This window comes from Vipera berus, assembly GCF_964194415.1.
Source record: "Vipera berus genome assembly, chromosome: 13".
In the NCBI taxonomy this organism is placed as follows: Eukaryota; Metazoa; Chordata; class Lepidosauria; order Squamata; family Viperidae; genus Vipera; species Vipera berus.
This window is the reverse complement of record NC_138216.1, coordinates 18,102,053-18,126,354: the sequence shown is the minus strand read 5'-3', so window position 1 is coordinate 18,126,354 and position 24,302 is coordinate 18,102,053. Positions and strand designations below refer to the sequence as shown.

At 50.7% G+C, this 24,302-nt stretch overlaps 1 protein-coding gene across 1 annotated transcript; it reads right to left on the bottom strand.

Moving 5' to 3' along the window:
- Nucleotides 1-1,559: 1,559 nt before the first annotated feature.
- On the bottom strand, nt 1,560-13,126 carry PLK1 (polo like kinase 1; the record flags this gene model as incomplete). Its single annotated transcript, XM_081337980.1, has 11 exons — nt 1,560-2,316; nt 2,608-2,790; nt 3,081-3,235; nt 4,208-4,285; nt 4,375-4,536; nt 4,623-4,842; nt 5,574-5,667; nt 6,568-6,712; nt 8,510-8,678; nt 12,034-12,545; nt 12,811-13,126. 11 exons carry the CDS (start codon nt 13,124-13,126, stop codon nt 2,110-2,112), a joined length of 2,241 nt encoding a protein of 746 aa, XP_081194106.1. The 3' UTR covers nt 1,560-2,109.
- Nucleotides 13,127-24,302: the final 11,176 nt, after the last annotated feature.

Here is a 24,302-nt window from a genome sequence, read left to right as displayed (position 1 = left end):
ATTCTTTAACTAGGTAATTTTAGTGGATTGCGGAAATGCGAGTGAAACTATAGCTTGGTTTCAGGAAAACATTTGGCACAATTTGTCATGGTTGGAGCTCCACAGCAGCCCTGACACTCACTGAGGACCAGGAGGGTGTCCCGGGGCCACCCAGAGATCAGCCTGTATTTTGACCATTAATGTGCCGGATGAGATTAGCACAGGGAGAGATCCGCTCTCCTGCATGTGCTGCTGCCATGATTGCTGAAGGCCTAGAAAATAATGCAAGACTGAGTCAGGCAGCAATCATACAACAAACCCGTGCTTTGCTAGGGGCCACTTTTGCCGTAAAGCAAAAGCAAATGTGTGTTTTTTGGCAAAACTGTCATGACCACAGGATGGTACTAATCATGTAAATATGGCTTGGTTGCTAAACTGAGTGCAGTCACGTGACCCTGGGAACCCCGACGGTTGAAATTTTGAATCTGGGCCCTAAGTACCCTCCTAGGGAGGTCCATTGCAGCTCCAGTGGCTGGCCATAAGTTGAGGACGACCTATACTCCCAAACTGGCTGAAGCATCCATGGAACCTTCTGGCAGCGTTTGTCTCCGAGGACAACTGGGGCACAAAGAGCAACAGTGTGGCCCCTGATCAGGTTCTTCGTCTTGCTGGTGGCCCAAGGGGGGTTCAGCCCGTTGGGGCATCACATCAGCAGTTGTGTTCACTGGACTCATCGAACAGCCTGTTGTGTGAAGCCCAGCAAAGCTATTTGGCAAACTACAGTGGTAAGAATCTCCCACAGCAAACCATGGAAGCAACAGAAGCATGCCTAAAATGGTTTTGTCTTACATGTAAAAATTAGCTAAAAATATCCCCGCCAGGCTCTGGGTTCTAATTGTGAAGACAGAGAAGTTCGGCGCTCCCATCTCTGGAGAGGCATCGCCACAAACATGCCCCTCTCTGCCACTTTTGGCAGGAATGGACAGGGAGAGCTTCCTCAACCGGTCAGGGGCTCCAGGCCCTCAAAGGCAGTGAGGAAGTGCCAGCACGGCTCCTTCGGGTCAGCAACGGCCCAGGGATCAGCAGACGACAGCTCTGTGCGGGGCAGGGACTGCAGTGGCCAGGCGCTCCCTGACCGAGCAGGGCCACTCTGGACACGCACGATGCCTCGGGAGCGGGGAGTACCTCCACGCAACAAAGGGTCCCCACTGCCCGAGGCCTCCATCCTGAGGGGTTTTCTGGTCCTTGTCAAGCCCATTCCACTTCCATCGCTGGGGGGTCACTCACCTGGGGGTGCACCAAGGCTCCGGTGGCCCAGGATCTCCCCCAGAAAGCTCTGCTGAAGGCTGCTGTTCGCTGCAATGGCGAGAAATCCCCAGCCCAGGCCTCAGAACAACTGTGGTCCAGCACCTGGCTAAGACCTGGCCTGGGGGCTGACGAGAGCCGCTCCCCCTCACGCTGCCTGTGCAAGGCCCCCCCCCGATGCCACACCCCCTCCCAAGAGGACAAGGTGGGCCGGGATGGAGACCTGCTTTGGCAGAGAAGTCGGGCAAATCTCCTTCAGGGCTCGGCCAGGGACATACATGCTTCCCCCACCTTGGGACGCCCTCGGACTCCCATGGCTTTGGCCGAAGCTGCCTTTATTGCAGGGCTTCCTGGCCACCCTCCCCCCTCTGCGCAGGGCTGGCGGCTCAGAGAGGAAAAGCTCAGCGGGAGGAGAGTCCCCAGCGCAAAGCAAAGCAGCAAGCAAAGGCCCGATTCTTCGTTGCACAAAGCCAAGAGGAAACGAGCAGCGCAGCCTGCAGCCGCCTGGCTGGGAAGGAGCTCGGCCAGCCGTTCGCGCAGGGGGGCCCTGAGCCCACCCCCCCAGAGAAGGAATCTGGCTGGCTGGACTCCGAATCAAAAGGCAACGGCCAGAGGCTTCTCTTTATTCAAAGTGAGTGAGTATAAAACAGTTTAGTCTGCATGTGGGGCAGAAAAGGAAACGGGGCTTTCCCATTGGAATCGGGAGAAAAGGCATCCTGGCGTGTTACCGTCCTTTTGTGGCCCCTAAAGCAGCCTGGGGCCTGGCCAGGGAGGGCCCTCCAGGGGGGCTGCACAGTTCTGAGCCCAGCGGAGCCTCCTCCGTCTCTAGCTTGGCGCCTTCGCGGAGGGGGCTCCCGACTTAGAGGACAGCAGCTTCTCCACCATGGTGCGGGCGTAACGGAGACGGCTGGCCAGTTCCTTGCAGCAGCCGAACTCCTCAATCAGGGCCAGTTTGTAGGTGTGGAACTCGCGCCGTTCGTTGATGTAGGTGACAGCGGCCATCAAGGGGCAGAGGATGAGCTTGGTGTGGTCCTGTGTGCCAAGGAGAGACAGCGCCGGGCTTGCTTAGCATCGGGAGGCAGCAGTCCCTAATGGCAAAGCACTCGGGCCTGCCCTCCTGAAAGCAAGCACGCGACCCCAGGCCTGGGGGCTGCAGGAACCTCAGGGCTAACCCAGAAAGATCGCTCCCACTCCTTGGGTCTGCCACCTTTCCTCCCAGGAAGGCCAGATGAGTGGGAAGGGGGGGGGCGTCAGACCACTCTTTCTTCCCTCTCTGGTGGGCAGTTCCCACCTGCCCCCCCTCCCCGAGGGCCCACTCATCACCTGGAAGAAGTTGACCTGCACGGTGCCATTGCTCAGGTGCAGGACGATGGCACTGCGGGTGCGGAACCAGTTCAAGAGGTAGGGCAACCGCGCCAACTCGTCCCCTTCCCGGGGGGTCACGTTTGCACCAGCTTTCAGCAAGTGTTCACTCATGTAGTTCTGGAAATACTCCAGCAGCTTAATCTGAGAAGAATGGAGCAGAGCGGATTGGCCTAAGACCAGGGCAGGGCTAAGCCACAGCACAGGAAAAATCCAGAACACCCCCTCTGCATCCCTGGCCCTGCGGCCTTGCCCATCACCAAGCCTTTTGACCCACCGGCCACACCGCCTGGACCACTCCGGATGGAAATAGATAGGGATGCCCCTTCAAGCACAGACTCAAGATTGCAACGGAGGAGACCTTCTTCCCTTCTCCCCATCAGAAGGGGAAACTGAGGCAAAGGTAGAGCAGTGCCCCAAGGGTCTTCTCTCACCTTCTTGCTGAAAGTATCTGGGTAAGAGTGCACGTCAAAATACAATTCAGAGCCGTTCTGGTCAATGTATTGCAGTTTGTCCCCATCGCTGTACATGATGAGGCGAGTAGAGTCGTTGAAAAGGACCCCCACGCTGTTGTCACACAGTTGGTAGCCTGCGGAAGAGAAGGCGGGGGCGTCCTCAGCTACCTCGGATCAGGCCGCAGTCCCACAAGGATTGCTTTGACCTAGCCGGAGAGCCAGGCACATCCTGTCTCCATGGAGGGAGCGTCTGGGAATCGGGCCAAGGCCACCGAGGCATCTGGCTGGACCGCGCACCCCACCTTTCTCTGCACACGATGGGAACGCCCTGACTGGCACAAGGGATTTAGCTGGACTGGGAAAGGGCGCACTCCAATTCCCTCAGGAAACCAGAGTCTTTTAAAAGAAACGTATTACAGCTAGCCCTGCTCAACTTAGGACCGTTCATTCAGATGAACAATGGCCTTACGGCCCGTGGCCAACATTAGGGCTGTTGCAATGCCCCCGTGGCCGTGTGACCTTTTCAGCCAGAAGAGCAGGAGCTGAGAGGAGCGGCTTTTGTAGGTGGGAAGGCCACTGCGGTGCCAGGGAGACAGGTCATCGGGAAAATATCAGTAAGAGTTAAGACTGATTTCATAGTACATAATCAGTTAAATCTCTTTAACTCAATACAGAAAAAGAGAAGCAAACGGGAGAGAAATTGCTGGAATTCTGACAAACATGTCACCAGCCTAATTAGTGCGAAATAAGCCCTTTCCTGGCTTAGGGGGCAGTTTGAGATCCGCAAGTGTTGACAGACTGACAAATTGTCAAGAGAAATGCCAACTGAATTCTCTCTACGTTTCGTATCTCATCAAAACAAACCACTCTGATTTTGAGTTCATCCCACATCTGTTGTCCCTCGTATGTTTTAGGGCAAACTGGCCCTCCTCCAAGCAAGCGGGTCTGCTCTTCCCAAGATTCCCTCCCCCCTTCACATAAAATACAGAAAAATCAGCCGTCCTTGCAGGGAAAATGGAGCTGGGGTGACGGTGGCTGTTTCCAGAGTATTCCCACCCAAGGGCTATTGGCCAACCAGGCCCCCTGCCCCGAGACCGCCTACCTACCTAGCCCATATTTGTCAGAGTAGTCCACCCACTTGCTGACCCAGAAGATGGGGATGCAGGCCGGGTCCTCAGCCTCCTCTGGGGAAAAAAAGAGAGAGAGGCCGGAGTGAAGAAGCGCCCCGGGTTGGCCAGCTCCAAAGCGCAGCCTCCGGCCGGCCGCCCCTCACCTTGCCTGACGGGAGTTTTTTCCGAGGGCCGGCAAGCGTTGACCTGCATCAGCTGCTGCAGCAGTTCGGCCAGGTAGCAGGGCAGGGGCTGTCCCAGCTCCGTTAGGGTGCCGGCCTTGTCCTCTTTCTCAGTCACCTTCTCCAGGGCGGGGCTGTCCGGTCCTGCGCCAGGGAAGAACCAGCAAGGCTCAGCGGCCGCACAGCCCAGGGCCACAGCGCAGGCCCTCCAAAGCCTCGCCCCAGCTCACCTTTGTTCACCACCGCAAGAGGCCTCCTACTGCTGGGGTCGGAGCTGCTGGGCGCCAGAGAGAAGCGGGGAGGAACCGTAAGGCAGGTGGTGGGCAGCCGCGAAGGGATGTAGCCCGCCGTGAAGAACTCCTCGTTCAGCAGCTCGTCAATGGTGGGGCGGGCAGCCGGGTCATGTTGCAGCATCTTCTGGATGAGACTAGCAGCCACGGGGTTGATGTGCTGGACAGACAGACAGACAGAAGCTCCACAGGCCATTCCCACAGAAGCCGATTCCTCATAGGCCAGGAGGAATTCAGCAGCAGCAGCCCCATCAACAAAACCTCTGGCTTGCCCCTCCCCCAGCCACCAGTGTCCCTCCCCTTCACGAGGCTACAAAGCCGGCGCTGGGCATCCTGACCCAGGGACCTGCTCGGCTGGATTCCAGGCAAGGCAAAATGAGTTGCAGAAGAACCCGACCGCCGGAATTCAAACATGTCTGAAAGCTCAACAAGATTGTTGGGAGCAATATGCCGACTCTGTAAACTGCTTAGGGAAGGTTGTAAAGCGGTGTATCTATTGCTATTAAGCCAAGTGGCTCAAGCAGCAGGATGGAGCAGTCTGATTCTTATAAACATTATTTAATTTTTATGCCACCCATCTCCCTTACAAAATGACTCGGGGCAGCATAAGATTTCGGGCATTGACATGAAAATGATTGAAAAGGGCCAACGACCAAATGCTGCCAAACTACAATCTGTTAGGAGTCTGGCTCACACAGCCACACAGGAGGACGAGAGTGGGAGCCGTGATTCAGTGAGGGTCCCTTAGCCCAGGCTAAGCCTGAGGGAAGAGCAGGCAAGGACACACTTGTTCTGCCTCCGCTCCAAACAGACTGTGTGCGCGCACACACGCCCAGCCCCAGGTCCCAGGATCCCCTCGATGCCTATCTGGGAGCTCCGAAAAGAACCCACCGTAGGAATGGTGTATGCGTTGTTCTTAATCCGAATATACGTCTCCTTCAAACAGGAGGTTTCAAAGGGTGGTTTCCCAACCAGAAGGGTGTACCTGCAAGGAGAGCGAGCTTCAGAACAGGTCCCCGTAAAGCCTCCTCTCCCAAGAGGCCCAGGGCCCCTTCGCCCACCCCGTCTGACAGTGCAGGGACCTGCTGGTCTTCAGAAGGCACAGCCACCTCTGCTCCCCCTTCTGGCATCAGGCACACACCTGCACTCTGCCTCAGACACACCTGAATGCCCCAAGCGCAATGCAGGAAGGGCCCGCCTGTTCAGCCACCTAGTCCCTGGTGTCTAAGGGTGGTTTCTGTCCCTGATAAGTCACGCCTGATAATTATGGGAAGGGACGTCAAACAGCTACAGGTTATTCAGCAAATCCCAGTTAAAACAAGCCAAAGCTGAGCTCGTTGAATTTGCCTCTGCTGTTTGGGGAGCCCCACATTCTTACAGAGAAAGCAAGTCCTGCAAGTGCCTGTGGAGATCCTCAGTTGCCCCAAAGGTGCTTTTACGAGAGGCAAGTGGACTTTCTTGTTTTGCTAGAGGACCTCTTGCTTCTCACCCAAGAAGCTTCCTCAGTTCTGACTGAATGGTGGAGAATGGAAGGATTTCTATTCCTTGCAGTCATCTGGTCATTAGGGCTCTTTCTGAGAGTCGTTGAGGTCATCAGAAAGAATGCTAACGACCAGATGACTGCAAGCAGTAGAAATCGTTCCATTCTCCACCAGTCAGAACTGAGGAAGCTTCTTGGGTGAGAAGTGAAGTGTCTTCTAGCAAAACAAGAGCTTGTCCAGTTGCCCTTGAAAGAAAGCACCATCGAGACAAGTCCTGCAGGGCCCCACCGAACCCCTATTTGTCCATCCCCCAATCTGCAGGACTGGGAGATGTCTCTGGTGCTCTGGGCGTCCGTCCGTCTCATTTGTGGTTTCCACTTGTCTTTGGGCACCCCCAAACTTACATGATGCAGCCGATGGACCAGATGTCCACTTCAAAGCTGTGCCCTTTCTTGCCCAGCACTTCGGGGGCAATGTAGTTTGGCGTCCCACACAGGGTCTTCTTCCGCTCTCCGTCATACTCCACCCTGGTGGCCAAGCCGAAGTCACCTGGACAGATACAAGCCCCTGAGTCCGGCTCTGCCAGGGACCCTAACCCAGCAGGCAGAGCCAACCAAATGCCTCTCCCCGGTGCCTGAACTGCAGACCAGGAAAGGGTCCCCAAGCTCCAGAGAAGCCCCTTTCCCCAGGCCCGGCCGTCTCCCAGGCCCTCCAGGCACTTGACGCAAACAGCTACAAGTCTGGAAAATCACTTGAATCCTAACACCTTTTTTTCCTCTTTTGGGGAAAAAAAAGATCAGAGCAGCCACGATATTCTAAATGTCATCAGGTTTTAGGAACTCCAAAATCTGAGCACCAGCCGTCCCCGAGTTCCAGGAATCACCCCCAGGGCCAGCGAGTTGCAAATTCTAAAGATCGGCCATTGCTGCTTCTTGCTCCTGCTTTGCTGGTTGCAACACTGGGCCTCCTTGCTGGGCCTCACCCAAGGAGGCCTGGGACTGGCACTCGGGGACGCGCCAGAGGTTTGTTGAAGACCCCAACAGCCAGGCCCTCTTGGCTCCTTTGGGGGGCCCTTAGGCACTTTGCCTAGAAGAGAAGTATTGCTGGGGAACGGGCGATACGGCAGGAATCAAGAGCAGGGAAATGTGAGCCCATCTCCCGCCAGACCTGCATTCCATCCCCGCTTCCCGCTCACTGGGCGGCTCTGGGCCCTGGCTGGTGCTTCAAAGGCCCGGCTGACCTTTTATAAAGATCTCTTTGTCCAGAATGCAATCATCCTTGTGTGCAGGTCTGAGACCTAGCTTGGTACGGAGAGGGCGAGCACCAGCTGGGATCCAGGGCGCTTTCTGGAAGATTGAGAAGGGCTGTCGGGGCATCCCCACCCCTCCCACAGATGGTGGGTCAGAATCCCACTTGCGGGGCTGGGCCCTCAGGATTCGCATGGCAGTTTCCCTGCCTGTCCCACTCGATGCCACCTCTGGGCTAGCAGTGGAATGCCCGGGCTCAGGGTGGCAAGACCATGATCAGCCCATCCCACTGGGCCGATTCAGCTGCAACCACGAATTCACAGCCGCCGTGGGCCCAACTCACAGGCACTCTGTGTGTGCGTGTGCGCGCCCATGCATGCAATATGCCAGACCGTTGTCTGTCTTGGGGAAGCGGCAACGGGATCTGGAGTTGGCCACTCCCTGCCTCTTGCCACGGACAGATTACTCCCTGGTAACCCACAGTTCACCGTGACATCCCCCCCCCCCAAAAAAGGTAGGCAGGGCTCTTCAGCTACTTAAGGAGCCGAGCGGATCTAAAGGGTGCCAGAGAAGTTGGGCATATTGCTTGGCCTGGCTGAGGCTTTGGTGACGGCAGCTTTTGATCAGACCGCACCGACGTGCCTGATCCTGCCGCTTCCGCTGAGCCCTGACAGCCCTGCAGCTCCAGCTGTCTCTCGCTCAGGCTTGTGCAGTGCTGCCACCTGTTCAGCTCATTCCCCTCCCCCGCTACCACTTTTGTAGGATGGTCGTGTACCACCTGCCAGGTGCCAATGTACCACAGGTGGTGCCCGTACCACTGGTAGAAAAGCCCTGCTTTAAGGTAAACAATGCCTCAAAGTTCTTTTGAAGAGTTTCATCTGTCGGAACCATGACGCTGGCTTGTTTTCCCTTTTTTGCATGTCATCCAGAATCACAGATCGAGTTGGGCAGCCCCATAAATGGGAGAGGATGCGGGCAGAGCGCCACTGGACTGGCCCTTCTCCAGGCCTGAAAAGCAGCAGGGCCAAGACCCCTCCCAGGCTGGGGGGCTTCCTGCCCCCTCAGCTGTGCCCAGAGAATTGGACCGCAGCCCACTCACCGATCTTCACCTCCATGTCATCGTTCAGAAACAGGTTGCCCAGCTTGAGGTCGCGATGGATGACGCGGTTGCTATGCAGGTACTGGCAGCCCAGGATGATCTGCCGCAGGTAGTAGCGAGCCTCAGGCTCCGTCAGGGCTTTCCGACGCTTGTGCAACTCCAACAGGGACTGGGGGAGAGAAGAACAGCCCGAGCAGCACTGTGAGAAGCTGTGGTCGGGAGAGGCAAGTGCCCCACCACTATAGGAAACACGGATGACAGAGTTTCGATCTGCGTTTCCTCATAAAAGCATTCAGAAACTTTGGGGAAAATGAAAGCAGGTGTGCTGCTTGTAAGTCTCCTTATCTCAGCCGCTAAACTGATAAAATAGAAGGACTGATTTGAAAGATTTTCACTACTTGACCAGCTTAAGAAATGCCAAGCGCGTTTTTCTGAGCCAGCTGTAAAATGCCCCCCCAAAATATAAATGACCGGATTCCTATGCAGAGTCACGACATTAAGGATGAGTCAGTGTCCATGACCTCCTCACTGGGAAAGCAACAGGAGACCCTGCAAATAAAAGCCATCAAAACCCAGCCCCAAGAAGCGTAAATCTGCCAGATTCACCCTGGGCCCAGAGGCTAAGCAAACTCTAAGGAAGGATATGAACACAGAACTTGTGAATCTGAGGAAAGAATGAGCAGACACCAAAACAGTCCTTTTGGCACACCCTCCCAGGCCTGCCAGCAAGAGGGAACTCCAGAATCAAGGTAGCCTCTGAGCTGCTCATCCTCTAAGCCGGGGTGGGGATGGTTACAATGTGGGCAATGTTACGACCTGGTGGACGTCAACTGCCATGCTGGCTGTGGAATTCTGGGAGTTGAAGTCCCCAAGTCTTAAAAGGCTGGAGACAGCCCTGTTCTAAACCCTCTCAGGCCTCTCCTCAAAGGCACACAGAAAGCTGCCAACGCACCACTCCCCACTTCCTCGCCCGTGATTGTGAAAGCGACACCAACAGGGACTCCTCTGACCTCCACGCCAGCCATGTTGCAAGAACCCAGGCAATCCCGATGCCCAGAGGAAGCTGCTCTGCAAGCGTAGCAAAGCTTTGCCAAGCAATACAGAAACCCAGTCGAGACACATTGCCTCCAAACTGGGGGTGGGGGCTCCGCTGCCCCCAGGAGAAACAGCCCCGCCCCACTTCTAATTGCATTGGACAAGCCCAAGTATGGTTCCCCTCGCCTGTGATGACACCCTGTAGAAAAGCACAAATCCCTCCCAACTCTGAAGATATGAATTCCTCCCCACCCTTTGCTCAAAAATCAAACTTTGCAGGTTTCTGCCTGGCCCAAACAGTCCCCAGGTCGAACCTCCATATTCTAATCTAAATGGTGCTCTTGCAAGTGACCATCCAGCCAAATTCACCTTCAGAATTGAGGGATTAGCCCCCCTGCAGAGGCTCTGGGAGTTATGCCTAAATTTGCCAGCAATTCTTTCCCAAACCTGCTCTAGTTAAATGCCTTCAATGAAGAATCGCCTCCTGCTACCAACCCCTACTCATGCCAGCAACAAGAACTCACTGCCGAGCCCAGGGTTGGATGATGCCAAAAAAGCTCTTCTTGTTGTTGTTAGTTGCGAAGTCTTGTCCGACCCATCGCGACCCTATGGACAACATTCCTCCAGGCCTTCCTGTCCTCTACCATCTTCTGGAGTCCATTTAAGCTCACGCCTACTGCTTCAGTGACTCCATCCAGCCACCTCATTCTCTGTCGTCCCCTTCTTCTCTTGCCCTCAATCTTTCCCAGCATGAGGCTCTTCTCCAGGGAGTCCTTCCTTCTCATTAGGTGGCCAAAGTATTTGAGTTTCCACTTCAGGATCTGGCCTTCTAAAGAGCAGTCAGGTAGCTCTTGCTACCCCTTAATAGACTTATGCATCCAATTCTACAGCAGGAGCAGCACAGGATCTCCGGCATGCGAGACAGAGGGAACAGCCAGACAGGCTCATCCAGGCAGCCAGAGCCAATGAGTCAGCTGTTTCTGGCAGATCCCGTAAAGCTCCCCAAGAGCCAGCCAGTTGGAACCTCACACCCCCTCAGGGACCCGGGAGGCATTCTTTCAGAATCCCTATATGGATCCCTCCCCTGGAAGCGGACGCCCTGGCCAAGCTAGAGAGAATCTGCCACTGTGGGCACCAGAGACGGAGATGCCCATCTAAGACCTCCGGGGACCATTAAAAACGATCTGGGCTTCTGGCCTCACTCTTTACCTGCCTTGTGGTCATTGTCCCTATCTATGTAAAGAGGGGAGGGGAAGGATGGTCCACCCTGATCAGTCTCCTCAACACAATCCTCAAACTGCGCAAGACGCCCAAGAGGGAACCTCCAGGACTGGCTGGAGGAAGAAAAGATCCTTTTTGCAGAAGGGCGATCCGGTTTTAGGGAGGGATGATCCTTCCGCCACGGATCAGTGCGCCAACATCTCACCGGAAACCCTCCTCCCACAAGGCCGCCTCTCTTTATGCCCCGTCCTGGACTTCAAGTGCGGGAGGCTCCTCCATCGACTGATGGATCCTTTATCCAATAGGCACGCTTCACGGAGGGTCCTCGCTCAGAGTAGGGTGCAACCCCCAGGCCACTGGAATGAGAAAGGGGCCAAGGCAGAGGCTGCAGCCTGTCGCGCTTGGACCATGTGCCAAAACCAGTCCTAGCGATTCCAGGGCCATTCAGGATCCAGGATCTCCCTTGCTAGGCCCTCATTTTAGATTCTTTTTAGGTTTTAATTTCTTCTTTACGTCCGATGTATCTTTTATGCTTTTTAATCCTTTATAGCCCACCCTCCTTTTGCTGGTCTTTGGCCATAATAGTGTTTTTAGAAACTGTAAAGTTGACCTGGGGGAGGCAGGAGGAGGGAGGCGCGAAAGGGAAGCCCAAAGGCAGCGTCCCTCGAGTTGCTTTCATGCAGGTGGGACAGGGCGGAGCCCAAAGAGGCTTCAACGTCTGGCCAAGTCAAGGAAGCGGAGCAGTTGGGACAAGTCGGGGGTCTGGAGGGCTGCGGCCAAGCGCCGCCTTCCTCTCTCCGAGCCCTCCCCGCTCTTTAAGGGGCGATCCCGACTCCCCCAAGGTCAGCCCCACATTCATTTGCTCCTCTTCGCTTGGATTCAGCATTTAGACGTCCGCCGACGGCATTTTCAGCCGGTTGCAGCAAGGAGGAGCTGCACTTTCCCCCCGGAGCGCCAGAAAGGATCCAGGCGGAGGAGGAAGCAACCGGCCCCCGACAGAAACGGAAACGCTCGTTTCCGAACGGGGGACCTCAGCGCGCCCCCTCCCCACCCCGCGGCTCGTCCTTCGGCTTTCCCGGGCCTCGCTTGCAGCAAACGGCGGCCGAGGAGAGGCGGGGGGGGAGCTGCCGCCGCGCCTTCCCGCCGGCGGTCCGGGAGGGGGCCGTTGCCGCCGGCCAGGCGCTTGCGGGAGCAGACCCGGGGCGGGACCTTGGCCACGGGCGGCGCCCCTCCGCCCGCCTTCCCGCCGCGGCGCCCGCCCTGCCTACCCGCCGTCGGCAGAGCTCGAGCACCACGAAGACGAAGTGGCTGTCCTCGAAGAAGCCCCGGAAGGCCACCACGTGGCGGTGCTGGAGGCTGCGGTGGATGGCGATCTCCATGGTCATCTTCTCCTTCTGCGGCGCCTTCAGCAGCAGCGCCTTGGGCACCACCTTGCAGGCCAGCGCCTCGCGGCTCTCCGCCTCCGTGATCTCGTAGCACTTGGCGAAGCCGCCCTTGCCCAGGAAGCGGCCCAGGCTGTAGCAGCGCCGGCTGCGCGGGTCCACCAGCACCTCCGGCACCGCCCGGCTCTCCGGCGCCGCCGCCGACCCCCGCCCCAGCCCCGCCGCCCGGGAGCCCCTGCCGGGCACCGCCGCGCTCATCCCCGCCGCCAACGCCAACGCCGCCGCCGCCGCCGCCGCCGCCGCCGGAGCCTTCGAAGCCGGAGCCGGAGCGTTACGGGCGGCCGAGCGCGCTGCCCATTGGCCGGCAGGATTTAAACTGCAGCCCGCCTCCCGCGCCGCTAGGCAGCACGGGACGAGGGGGCGGGGCCGCGGGAGGGGGGGCGGGGCGGGCAGGAACCGCCTCCCGGGCGCGAGCCAGCCAGCCAGCCTTCCCCGCCCGCCCGCCGCTTCCCCGGCGCCGTCGGAGTTGCCGGGCGCGCGCCTTCCTCCCCTCCGCCGCGGCCGCCCCGAGCGCAGCCCCCCGGGAGGCTCCGCGGAGCGCCGGACGCCCCCGGCCCGCCCTGTCAGGCCGCCGGGGCCGGAGGGCGGTTCGGGGGTCCGCACTGGGGGCTCGGAGAATGGGAGGGGGGGTCGCCGAACGGAAGGTTGTCCCAGACGACTCTGTCCCGCTGATGCTGTCAGGCTGGACTCCCGGAGGAATTTTCCGCCACGGTGGAACGGGCTGGCCCGCGAACTGGGCTCGTCCTGCCCGGGGGGTCTTCAGAGCGGCTGTCGGAGAAGTTCTGCTGGATCCTGGGCTGAATTGGGGATCGTACAAATTGCAGCCAGGATCCCGTAGCAGCTGAACGCCGAGCCCGCCCTTCCCCCGCAGGCGCCGCTCAGCTCTGCCCGAAGGTGCCCCCTCGCCCCGCCCCCCCATATAGAGATGCTGGGCCGTGGGCTCCCCCCCCCCCCGACTTTCGCCTGCGAATGCTGAGCCTCCCTGAGCCCAGCCAGGTGCACGAGGTCAGCTAGGAATTGTGGCAGCATCAGCTAACCGGGCAATGTGGGTGTAACATTAGTGAACCGCGCCCCCCGCCCCCCCCCCGCAATTCCTAGCTGCTCAGAAGTCTTTCCCCAAGATTCAGTGGTATGTGACACCCTTTATGTGTGTCCTTGGGGTTGGTGCCCTGCAGACGCTTCCTGGGAGAGGCAGCCAGGAAGCCTTGAGTAGCTAGGGCAGGTAACTAACTACCTGCGGCTCCTCAAGCACATTTAAAAGGTATTACAGAGGGCAAAGCCAGGATGGGGGGGGGAATCGGTATTTGGGTCCCATCTGCAGCAACCTCAGCCTGTGAAATGTGAGAGGGGCGACCTAATAAATACAAATTAACCCATGAAGCTGTGCGTTCTCCCTCACTGGAGAACTCTATCAGTAGCAAATGTTCACTGGGATGCTGAGAAATACGGTTCTGAAAAGTAGAGGTAGTCCTCAACTTAAAGCAATTCATTTAGCGACCATTCAAAGTTACAACAGCACTGAAAAAAAAGATTTAAGAGTTTACACGACCACATTCTCATGATCACGTGATCAAAATTCAGACAGTTGGCAATTGGCTCAAATTTATGACAGTTGTACAGTCCTGGGATCACGTAATCACCTTTTGCAACCTTCTGACAAGCAAGATCAATGGGGAAGCCAGATTAACAACGGGGTTACTAACAACTGCAGTGATTCACTTAACAACTGTGGCAAGAAAGGTCATAAAAGGAGCAAAACTCACTTAGCGTTTCTCTTGCTTAGCAATGGGAATTTTGGGCTCAATTGTCGAGTCATGTATCAAAGGCTCAAGCAGCTCTGTTGCATGACACAGCTGGTAGTAGGGGAAATTGTGTGTCTTGGCAGAAGAGGGTGAAATGGCCGGAGAAATTTTAAAGCATGCAAATAGGTAGAAAAGAGGTGGGTAGCATGAGTCTATCGAAAGAAAGTGAAAATGCTGAGGAGGCCATACTTTTGTCCACCATTACACAGAGGTGTGAGCTGGTGTGCCTGGAGGAAGGCAAGCTGGATGCAGTGGGAAGGGGGTACTTCAAAAGTGTGAGAATGTGTGTGTCTGTGGCAAAACAAGAAGAGCAAATGTCAAGAATGAAGGGCCTGGAATGAATGTGGGCTGAACAATACAGGCTGGTTAAGCAGAGCAAATGAATGAGGATCACAACTCAAAATTAGCATCCAAAGAGTAAATGAGTTGGGAGGAAGGGGAGGATTGATTGGGACTGATATGATCCTCAAAAAGACGGCAAAAGGCAATGGAATGGGACAATTCGCCATGGCCAACTCGCGGTGGGACAATTCAACGTGGGATAATTCGAGAGAGGGACAAGTAAAATGGCAGCTCACCCCAGCCTCGGAGACTTCTAACTTGAGAAGGTTCAAACCTAAAGCAAGACCAGGCCCACTGCAATTCACTTAGAGTCCCTCTCTTGAGTTGTTCTGCGCTGAATTGTCCCATGGCGAATTGGCCCTGGTGAGTTCTCCTGCCAGGGCTAGGCAACCTTGGCTCTTTTATGACTGGTGGACTTCAACTCCCAGAATTCCTGAGCCAGCCATGCTGAGGGGAAAGGGAGAGTTTCCAAGCTGAGCCATGCTGGCTCAGGAATTCTGGGAGTTGAAGTCCACGAATCACAGACCCTCCAGCAGGTTTATGTTTATTCATGACCCACTCAGAAAATCTCTAAAAATTCTAACGGAAGTTTTGCTGATATATTATGACCATAGCGCTCCCATTTAGAGTAGGAGTTTGGACAAGGGAGGCTTCTTGTATAATCTCTGACAGTGCCCCGCCTATTCTGTATCTTATGAGCAAAAGTGAACTGTTGGATTGCCTGACTCCAGAGAGCACATCACAACTCTGCTTGGAGATGAAGATAGTTGGTGAAATGGGCAGATTTTGCAGAAATGATTAAATTGACTTGATTAGAGAAAAGATGTTGTCTACATGGAACCCGCTTATGGACTTTTTGTGTAAAAAAAAGTGATTATAGTTTTGATAATTGGGATGGATGATAGCAAATAGAATAATTTTAGAGAGAGGTTGAATATATATTTGTACTTATAATTGCTATCAAGAATATCAGAAGCTAGTTCTTTATATCTTTTCTCTTTGTTTTCATTTTTTCAATATTCCTTTTCTTACACTTCTTTCCTTTATACTAGTTTGTGCTAATTGTTATCTTCTTGTTTAAAAGTTTTAGTAAAAATTATCTATCTATCTATCTATCTATCTATCTATCTATCTATCTATCTATCTATCTGAAAATCAATCTATGTGATTGCTAAGAGTTGACATTAATTTTATAGCACACAAAAATAAAAGGACCTCATATAATAAAAAGGAAGAAATAAACTTCCCTTACTTTGCAAACACATTCAAATCAGTAAGGTAACTATGTAAAAAGAAAAACAGAACAATGCATTCAACTATGTAACTGTTAGAGCAGTTGAAGTCGAGCCTTCACACCCGACACACAAGCCCCGTCCGCGCCCCTTTCGCGCCCCTTCCATCCAGCCCAGAAGGAAAGGAGGCTGCCCTGTGTGGAATCCAAGGCCCGGCGGCCTTCTGATGACCGCCAGTGCCGCACCAGCCGGGCACTCGAGCCGGGCAGCGTCGGGCCCCGCAGAAACGACCCCCAGGATCCCGCACAGCGGGTCTCCCAGGCCGGCCTCCCTGGCAGCGGGGCGTCCGCTGAGCCCTGCTCCGCCCTGGCCGAGTTCTCCCCAACGGCGCCCCCTGCTTGGGAGAGCCGCCCCGAGCTTGTTGGGTGCCTCCGCTGCCCGGCTGGGCCTCTAGGGTCTGGGGCGCCCCCCTCAAAGGAGTCCAACAGATGGGGCATGAAGGCATCACTGGACCTGCCGCTGGGCCCAGCAGTCTGGGCAGCAACGGCTCGCCACCACCAAGCCTCCGCCACGGTGCCCGCCATTGCGCCTGAGTCCGTCGGGTGGGCAGGCCAGCGCTTCCCCGAGGCCTGATGACCCGGCTCCAATGCTGGGAAGCTGGGCTTCTCTGCCCACCTGAAGCAGAGGCCGATCCCCTCTGAATGCTTCAAGACTGCCCAGAGCCCACAACTTCTGGAGGCAAGCCGTTCCACTGATTAATTGTTCTCACTGTCAGGAAACTTCTCCTTAATTCCAGGTTGCTTCTCTCCTTGACTAGCAACAGAAATCAAGGGCAACAAAAAACGTTTCTTCCAACATATTAACAACAAGAAAAAAGTCAAGGAAACTGTAGGCCCACTAAAGAGAGAAGATGGCAAGGAAATTACAGGCAACGGAGAAAGCAGAGCTGTTTAACTCATACTTTTGCATCAGTCTTCACACAAAAAGAAATTATAGCCCAACATACCAAAAAAAAACCCACTGCAAAAGATAAATTAGAAACAAAAATTAAAATAAACAAGAAAATGGTAAGAGGATACCTATCTGACCTTGATGAATATAAATCACCGGGGCCTGACAGATTACATCCCAGAGTTCTGAAGGAGCTGGCAGATGTTATCTCAGAACCCTTGCACCACATTTTTCATAAATCCTGGAGCACCAGGGAAGTACCTGAGGATTGGAAAAGGGCTGATGTGGTTCCCATCTTCAAGAAAGGGGGGAAAAAACAGACCCAGGAAACTACGGACCAATCAGTTTAACATCAATACCTGGGAAGATCCTAGAAAAGATAATCAAAAAACAGATCTGCAAACAACTAGAAACAAACAAAGTAGCCAGCATGGGTTTTTTAAAAACAGATCATGCCAAACCAATCTCATCTCATTCTTCGATAAAGTGACCAAACTAGTAGACTAGCAAAACGCAGTGGACGTAGTATACCTAGATTTCAGTGAGGCATTTGACAAGGTAAACCACAACCTACTCCTTGGTAAGCTAGGAAAAAGTGGAATAGACAACATCACCACCAGATGAATCTGTAGCTGGCTGACAAACCATACTCAATGAGTAGTCATCAATGGCACTACATCCACATGGAGAGAAGTAATAGGTGGGGTACCACAAGGTTCCGTCTTAGGCCCAGTATTCTTGAACATCTTCATAAATGACTTAGATGAGAGAATTGAAAGGGAAGTCATCAAATTTGCAGATGACACCAAACTGTCAGGAGTAGCCAACAGAACACAAACTCGGGATCCAAAAGTAGCCCAGAAGACAAACACAGGATCCAAAAAGATCTTGACAAACTTGAACAATGGGCCCTATCCAACAAAATGAGTTTCAGTGTGGAAAAAAAGTTTTACACTTAACCAGGAAAAAACCAAAGGAACAAATACAGATTGGGCGAGACCTGTGTCAATGCTGCACACATTGACATGTTTTTGCACTGACAATATAAGAGGCAGCCTTTGGCTTTAAATCACTAAAGCACAGGAGGAATTCAACCCGGATGTTTTGAGAAGATAAGGGATAGTGCACTTCAGAAGGGAAGTGAAACTTCATGTGTTAAACTAATTGGAGAATGTGATTCATGATGTGTAATTATGGGAGGGAAATTCTGTATGATATGATGTGTAAAGGGGAGGAGAATTCAGATTCTGGCATCCATCCATGAGTGCTGATGCTCCATTCTCATTATTATAGACTTTTTTAGAATAAACATTCATGCAGTATTCTTTGATCTGGCTCATTAATTGGAACCATGACAACCTGGCTTAAGAACAGGGACCTTGGAGTCCAATCACTTGACTATGAGCCAGTAGTGTGCAGCAGCAGCAGCCAAAAAGGCTAATACAATCCTGGGTTGTATAAACAGAGGCATAGAATCAAGATCATGTGAGGTATTAGTACCGCTTTATAAAGCCCTTGGTAAGACCACACACCTTGAATACTGCCGCCAATTTTGGTCACCATGTCACAAAAAAGATGTTGAGAGTTTGGAAAAAATTCAGAGAAGAGTAACTAAGATGATCAAAGCCCTGGAGACCAAAATAGGCCACTTTTGCTGGTTAGAATCGATCACGGACCGCTTGATCGATCACCCTCCCACTGCCAGTTCTAAAAGATTCCCTCAGTCTGGATCTCATGAACAACCAATTTATTGAAATAAAAGTTTTATCTGACTGAAAGCATCTTCTTTGAATTTCATACCATTCCTTCCTTTTGCATCATCCAGTGTAAGGAGTAATTCTGCATTTTTCTGTCTGTGGTGTCATGTAAAATCTGAGCCCTTTCTGATCCTAGGACTCTGAATTTTGCTTACCAATGATGAGTGGATTCATTAAGATTAATACAATCGCAACAATGTCTATCTATCTATCTGACAGGGTCTGGTTGAACGCAAGCAACTTTGGGACAAAATCTGAACGGTTCATTGCATTTTCTGTTTAGGTAAAGACAACACTATACAATTCAACTGCAAAGAGCTTTAATATTATTTAATTCCCCAATAGCTTTCCAAGATCAAAAGTTACAAAGCCGAGAAGCAGAAAATACATGCACATTCAATGTTTAGACTGCTTCTGTAGCCAAAAGCTGCTCTATTTTTTTCCAGATAGACCATACTAGTCCATGGAGGCTCTGTCAAACATTATTCTAGAATCTAGATATATTTTATTTTCACCTACATTAATTGTCATCAATGAGAATTTTCCTCTCTCTTCCCTTCAAAACACTTTTGCTTTTCTTTCTCCTTCTCCAGGACTCCCCCCCCCCGCCCTTTCTCCTTTTCTTAACCCTTTTTGTCTCATCTGTATTCGTGCTTTGCAGATTCCCTCTTCTTGCAGGGAACAAGCAGAGGCACCTGCCTTTCTTTCCCTCTAAATCCGTCTCTCCTCCCTTCTCTCTCTCTCTCTCTCTCTCCCCGAAGGAGAGGAAGGGATTGCTGGACTCCGATTGCAAACCAGGTGAGATCCTGATGGAGGAGAGTATTTGCAGCTCAGGCCTGATCTGTGGGGGTCCTTGGTGCTGAGTTTGTTGGCTTTCGTGAAGACCCTTGCTCTGCACAGGGCCTAATGATGATGACCGTGATGTTAATCTGATAAAAGGTTTAAAGATTCGGCAGAGTGATGGATCGAGGGGAAACGAAAACTGTTCCTGGGTCATGTTGTTTTGGCACACACTGCCCTACAGCCGTGTCCTGAGGGGAGAAGTTGAAACAGCCGTATGTTCAGGATGGGAGGGGTCTGTGGATAGTTTCTTAGCCCTCCTTCTGACCTGCGCAATATTCAGGTCTTCTGTGGAAGGCAGGCTGGTTGCCATGGTGGCACGGTGGTTGGAATGTGGTATTGCAGGCTAATTCTGCTGACTGTCAGCAGTTCGAATGTCACCGGCTCATGGTTGATTCAGTCTCCCTACCTTTTGAGGTCGGTAAAATGAGGACTCAGATTGTTGGGGGCAAAATGCTGACTCTAAAACTGCTTAGAGTGGGCTGTAAAGCAGCATATAAGGCTAAGTGCTGTTGGTATTGTTCTTTCTGAAGTCTTGACTATCTGTTGGAGTCCGTACCTGTTCTGTTTGGTTGCTGTACCAAATCAGGCAATTAGACAGTTATTTAGAGTTAGATAGTTATTTAGAGGTCCACCTTTCCCTTCTCGGCTATTGTTTCTCTGTTTTCAGCTCTTTCATATACATTTTGATCCCTTTTATTTGTTGTAAAGCATCTCTTTGTAACATTTTGTACTTTTAAATTGCTTTAGAAGGAAATTCGGTGGAGATAAACAACTAGCTCAAACTGGCAGATTGACGGACAAACAAGATATTTAGCATAACATAACATTTTACATTAAGATTACATCTATCGGATTCGTTTATTTTGTTTGTATGTATTAATGTCTGCATTAATTTGAAAGAAAGATGGAAACTATCCATATGGTGTAGTAACAACAACTTGCACCTAAACATCGGCAAGACGAAAGAGATGGTGTTAGACTTCCGGAGAAAAAAGGAGGAACCTGCCCCACTTTACATCGGGGAGAACTGTGTAGAGAGAGTTTCCTCCTTTAAATTTCTGGGAGTCTACCTCTGTGAAGATCTGACCTGGAAAGTTAGCACAACCCAGGTGGCTAGAAAGGCCCAACAGAGGCTTCACTTTCTTAGGGTCTTGCGGAAGAACAGGGTAGAACAACAGCTAATGACCCTCTTTTACCGGTCTACCATAGAGAGCGTCCTCTCGTACGGTATTGTGGTTTGGTATGCTGGTCTGACAGCCACGGACAGGGAAGTATTACAGAGGGTGGTGAGCACAGCACAAGACATTGTGGGCTGTCCCCTGACACCACTGGATGACCTCGCCAGGGCTCGTTGCCTTGGAAGAGTGAGGAAGATTCTCAGGGATGACTCACACCCTGGACGGTATCTCTTTACTCTCCTACCATCCAGTAGGAGATATAGGAATATAGCCAGCCGTACCAACAGGCTGAAAAATAGCTTTTATCCGTGGGCTGTTAGGCTTTTAAATGGGACATAATCTTATGCAGAATTGACTTGGGAGGCCGGTGTGTGGTGTAGTTGGTTCACATGGTGTGGTGGGATGGAGGGTTTGTTGTCACTGTGTGTTGGGGGGAGAGAGCACGGGGGGAGGCTCAGCTAATCTCAATGTACACATGTTGTACTTTGACAATAAAGGTTTATTATTATTATTATTAAACTGCTCACTGAGATTGGTCATTGGAATTCTGTAGTTTTGTCAGTTGAGTGACAATTGGAATGCCCGGTGACAGTTGAGAACGGATGTTTTGGAGAAGAATAAAAGAGATGCTGGTCATTTGGCATTGGAGACCCTGAGAGACAGCTGCAACTATCTGCCCGTGGCCACCAATAGAGGGATTTCGTTTTTACTTCAAATATAATTCCACTGCTATTGCATAAGCTACCTGTTACAGCGATACCAGCTCACTCAAACCACACTGTACTTAAAGTTGTTGAAGTTGCAAAACACGGGTACAGTTTAAAAGAATCATTTGTGACAACTATCCCAGACATTTATCCAAGAAGAAATTGTTCTGACTATGTTATAATCTTATTTGTGTGTCATCATGGATCTCTCACACACACATGCAACTATATAAATGAAAGTTAAACTATTCTATTTTGTTTTGTTTCAGCAAACTTACAATCACCAACATAGTTCATAGTCTAAGATATTTGCAAATGAGGAATAATGAAGATCTTTGGGCTACAAGGTAGGTGACTTCCATTTATGTGAACTCTCATTGTTATTCTAAGTAGGATTTGTATGTAATACTTAAATAATATATCCTGTTCAGTTTGTAGTATATAGAAAGAATGATTAAATGATTGATGGGCGGCAGGATTATTTCAGTTTTGATATTCATCAATATCTGACATTTGTATACATCTCATGAAGTTCTCTTAACTTTTAATGTAACACTTTGCTTTTTTCTTGACAATTGGCTGAATATATTTGATTTAAACACACTGCTTTTTATAAGCAACTTAAATATTTTAGACATTTGAATGGGGACAACAATATTCTTTGTATTTGTAAATCACTAAGAGTCACTTAGATAGTGTGATGGGTGGCATATAAATTTGGTTAGTAAATACAATTATCATGCTAAGAAATCTGTTGGAGAAATTTGCTCCTAATGGAATCAGTGGTGAATGCCTTTTACACCGCTGAATTATTCATGTATTTATGCACGTGGCAGAATAATAGTATAAATATACTGTATGTTGAGCTATTTTGCTTGTGATTTTATTTCAGCAATTCGAAGTTCATATTCATGACCAATAAATCACTTAATGGGCTACTACCAAGTGAAACCGAATCCTTGATTACAAAATGGTCAGTCTGGATTAATAGGGCCCAGTTTGGTGGTTATTTGTTTAGCATCTTAGGATGGATCCTGTGTATTACCTCAACAGCCACTGATTACTGGAGAATATGGCATATTAAAAGTAAGGACAACTTGTATCCTGGCGTGTTATGGATCGGAATCTGGAGAGCCTGTTATTTGCACAGCACTCATCCAGTAAACAGATATGTCCACTGTGAGGAATTCACTGAAGACCTGAAGATGCTGCCCAGCGAAATTTTTTTAGCTCAAGATTTGTTGAGCTTGTGTTGCATTGTGGGAGCCGTGGGGATAACTTTCATGAGTTTTGCCTTGTGGAATGTTGTCAGAACCATAACACACAAAACTTTTTTGCTCACTCTTTTTAACGTTGGAGGCTTCATGAACTTCCTAACAGGAATCATAATCTTAATTCCCATTTCCTGGAACTTTTATTCCATCTTGATTAACACAGACATTGTGTTTCCTGACTCTTTCAAAATGCCTACTTCTCCAGAGCACCAGGATATCGGAGCTGCCATTTATATTGGTTATACTGCGGCAGTTTTATTATTGGTGAGTGGTGTTATGATCATCTGTAACAAACGTGTTTTTCAAAACAGTCAAGAAAATAATGTTTTATCCCCAACAATTGAATCACTGACAGCAGTTGACACTTGTACAAATATTGGTTCTTCTGTGACAATCAACCAACAACAGAAAGAGGAGCCTGAGCCCAGGGCTGATGTGGTAACATCTGTGCATAGTGCAGATACAAAGAAAGAGTCTGTACAAACAGTGCAACTGCTTGAGGTCCCTATTGTATTAGTTACTCCTTATGTGGTAGACTCCCCGACTAAAGGGGAGGAGGCAGTTAAGAGGCTGGACAGAAAGGAATCGCTCCCCCAGAGGAAGCATCACAGACCAGACTAGGAAAGCCTTTTCTGCTAGTGCCTGAGATCTATCTATCTATCTATCTATCTATCTATCTATCTATCTATCTATCTATCTATCTATCTATCTATCATCTATCTATCTATCTATCTATCTATCTATCTATCTATCTATCTATCTATCTATCATCTATCTATCTATCTATCTATCATCTATCTATCTATCTATCTATCTATCATCTATCTATCTATCTATCATCTATCTATCTATCTATCTATCTATCATCTATCTATCTATCTATCTATCTATCTATCTATCTATCTATCATCTATCTATCTATCTATCTATCATCTATCTATCTATCTATCTATCTATCTATCTATCTATCATCTATCTATCTATCTATCTATCTATCTATCTATCTATCTACCTACCTACCTACCTACCTACCTACCTACCTACCTATATCTATCTATCTATCTATCTATCTATCTATCTATCTATCTATCTATCTATCTATCTATCTATCTATCTATCTCCATCTCTCTCTCTCATCTATCTAAAGTAACTGCTTTGGCTTATTCACAGAAATTGATCTGGTTCCTTGGGCCTGACGCCATGCCAAGAACATTACCATCACAAGGGTTGAAGTCTTGAGTTGCTCAAACACATGAAGCCCCTTCCTCATCTTCCTTTCTGACTCACAGCCCCAGAGCCCTGTGGTTTAACTCGTCTCACCTGCCTATTTCACCCAAAATACTCCAAATGGAAAAAAAGCTATTGTATAGCATTGTACATTTTAAATAGATTTTCTTTAAATGGTATATTTTTATAATGATATATATTGCATTGTAGAATATTGGTTTTTATATTCTATTGACAAATACTACTGTATTTATTTTGGGCATTCCCTATTTTGTTATTGTTTATTTACTGTACTGTATTTTGCTTTTGCTTTTCATTGTACAGTTACAAAATAATTCATTTCCTACTGAAAATAAATACTATTAGGAGTATTGAGTGGGTTCCGTTTCTGTCTTCTTCTGGTCTGTGGTAGGATTGACTCTTTGCTTGGGTCTCCGTGGCAAGAGATCCTGTGGTTTTCAATCCTGCTTCTACAGCTGTCAAAAATTCTGATTAGTGTTATTTATGTTATAGTTGAGGACTTTCTAAGCATACCGTATTTTCCGGTGTATAAGATGACCTGGCGTATAAGATGACCCCCTACTTTTAAGAAGTTTTTCAAGGTTTTTCGTCTTATACGCCGGAAAATACTTACATGCCCTGACCTCCCTGTCCGTCGCAGAGGAGGCGAAGGCCCGACTGGCCCCGCCGGCCCTCCCGCTGCTCCCGCGCTTCTGCCGGCCCCCGAGGCGCAGCGTTTCCCGGGCGGCAGGCAGCACCGGAGGGCAGCCGCCACCCCGCCA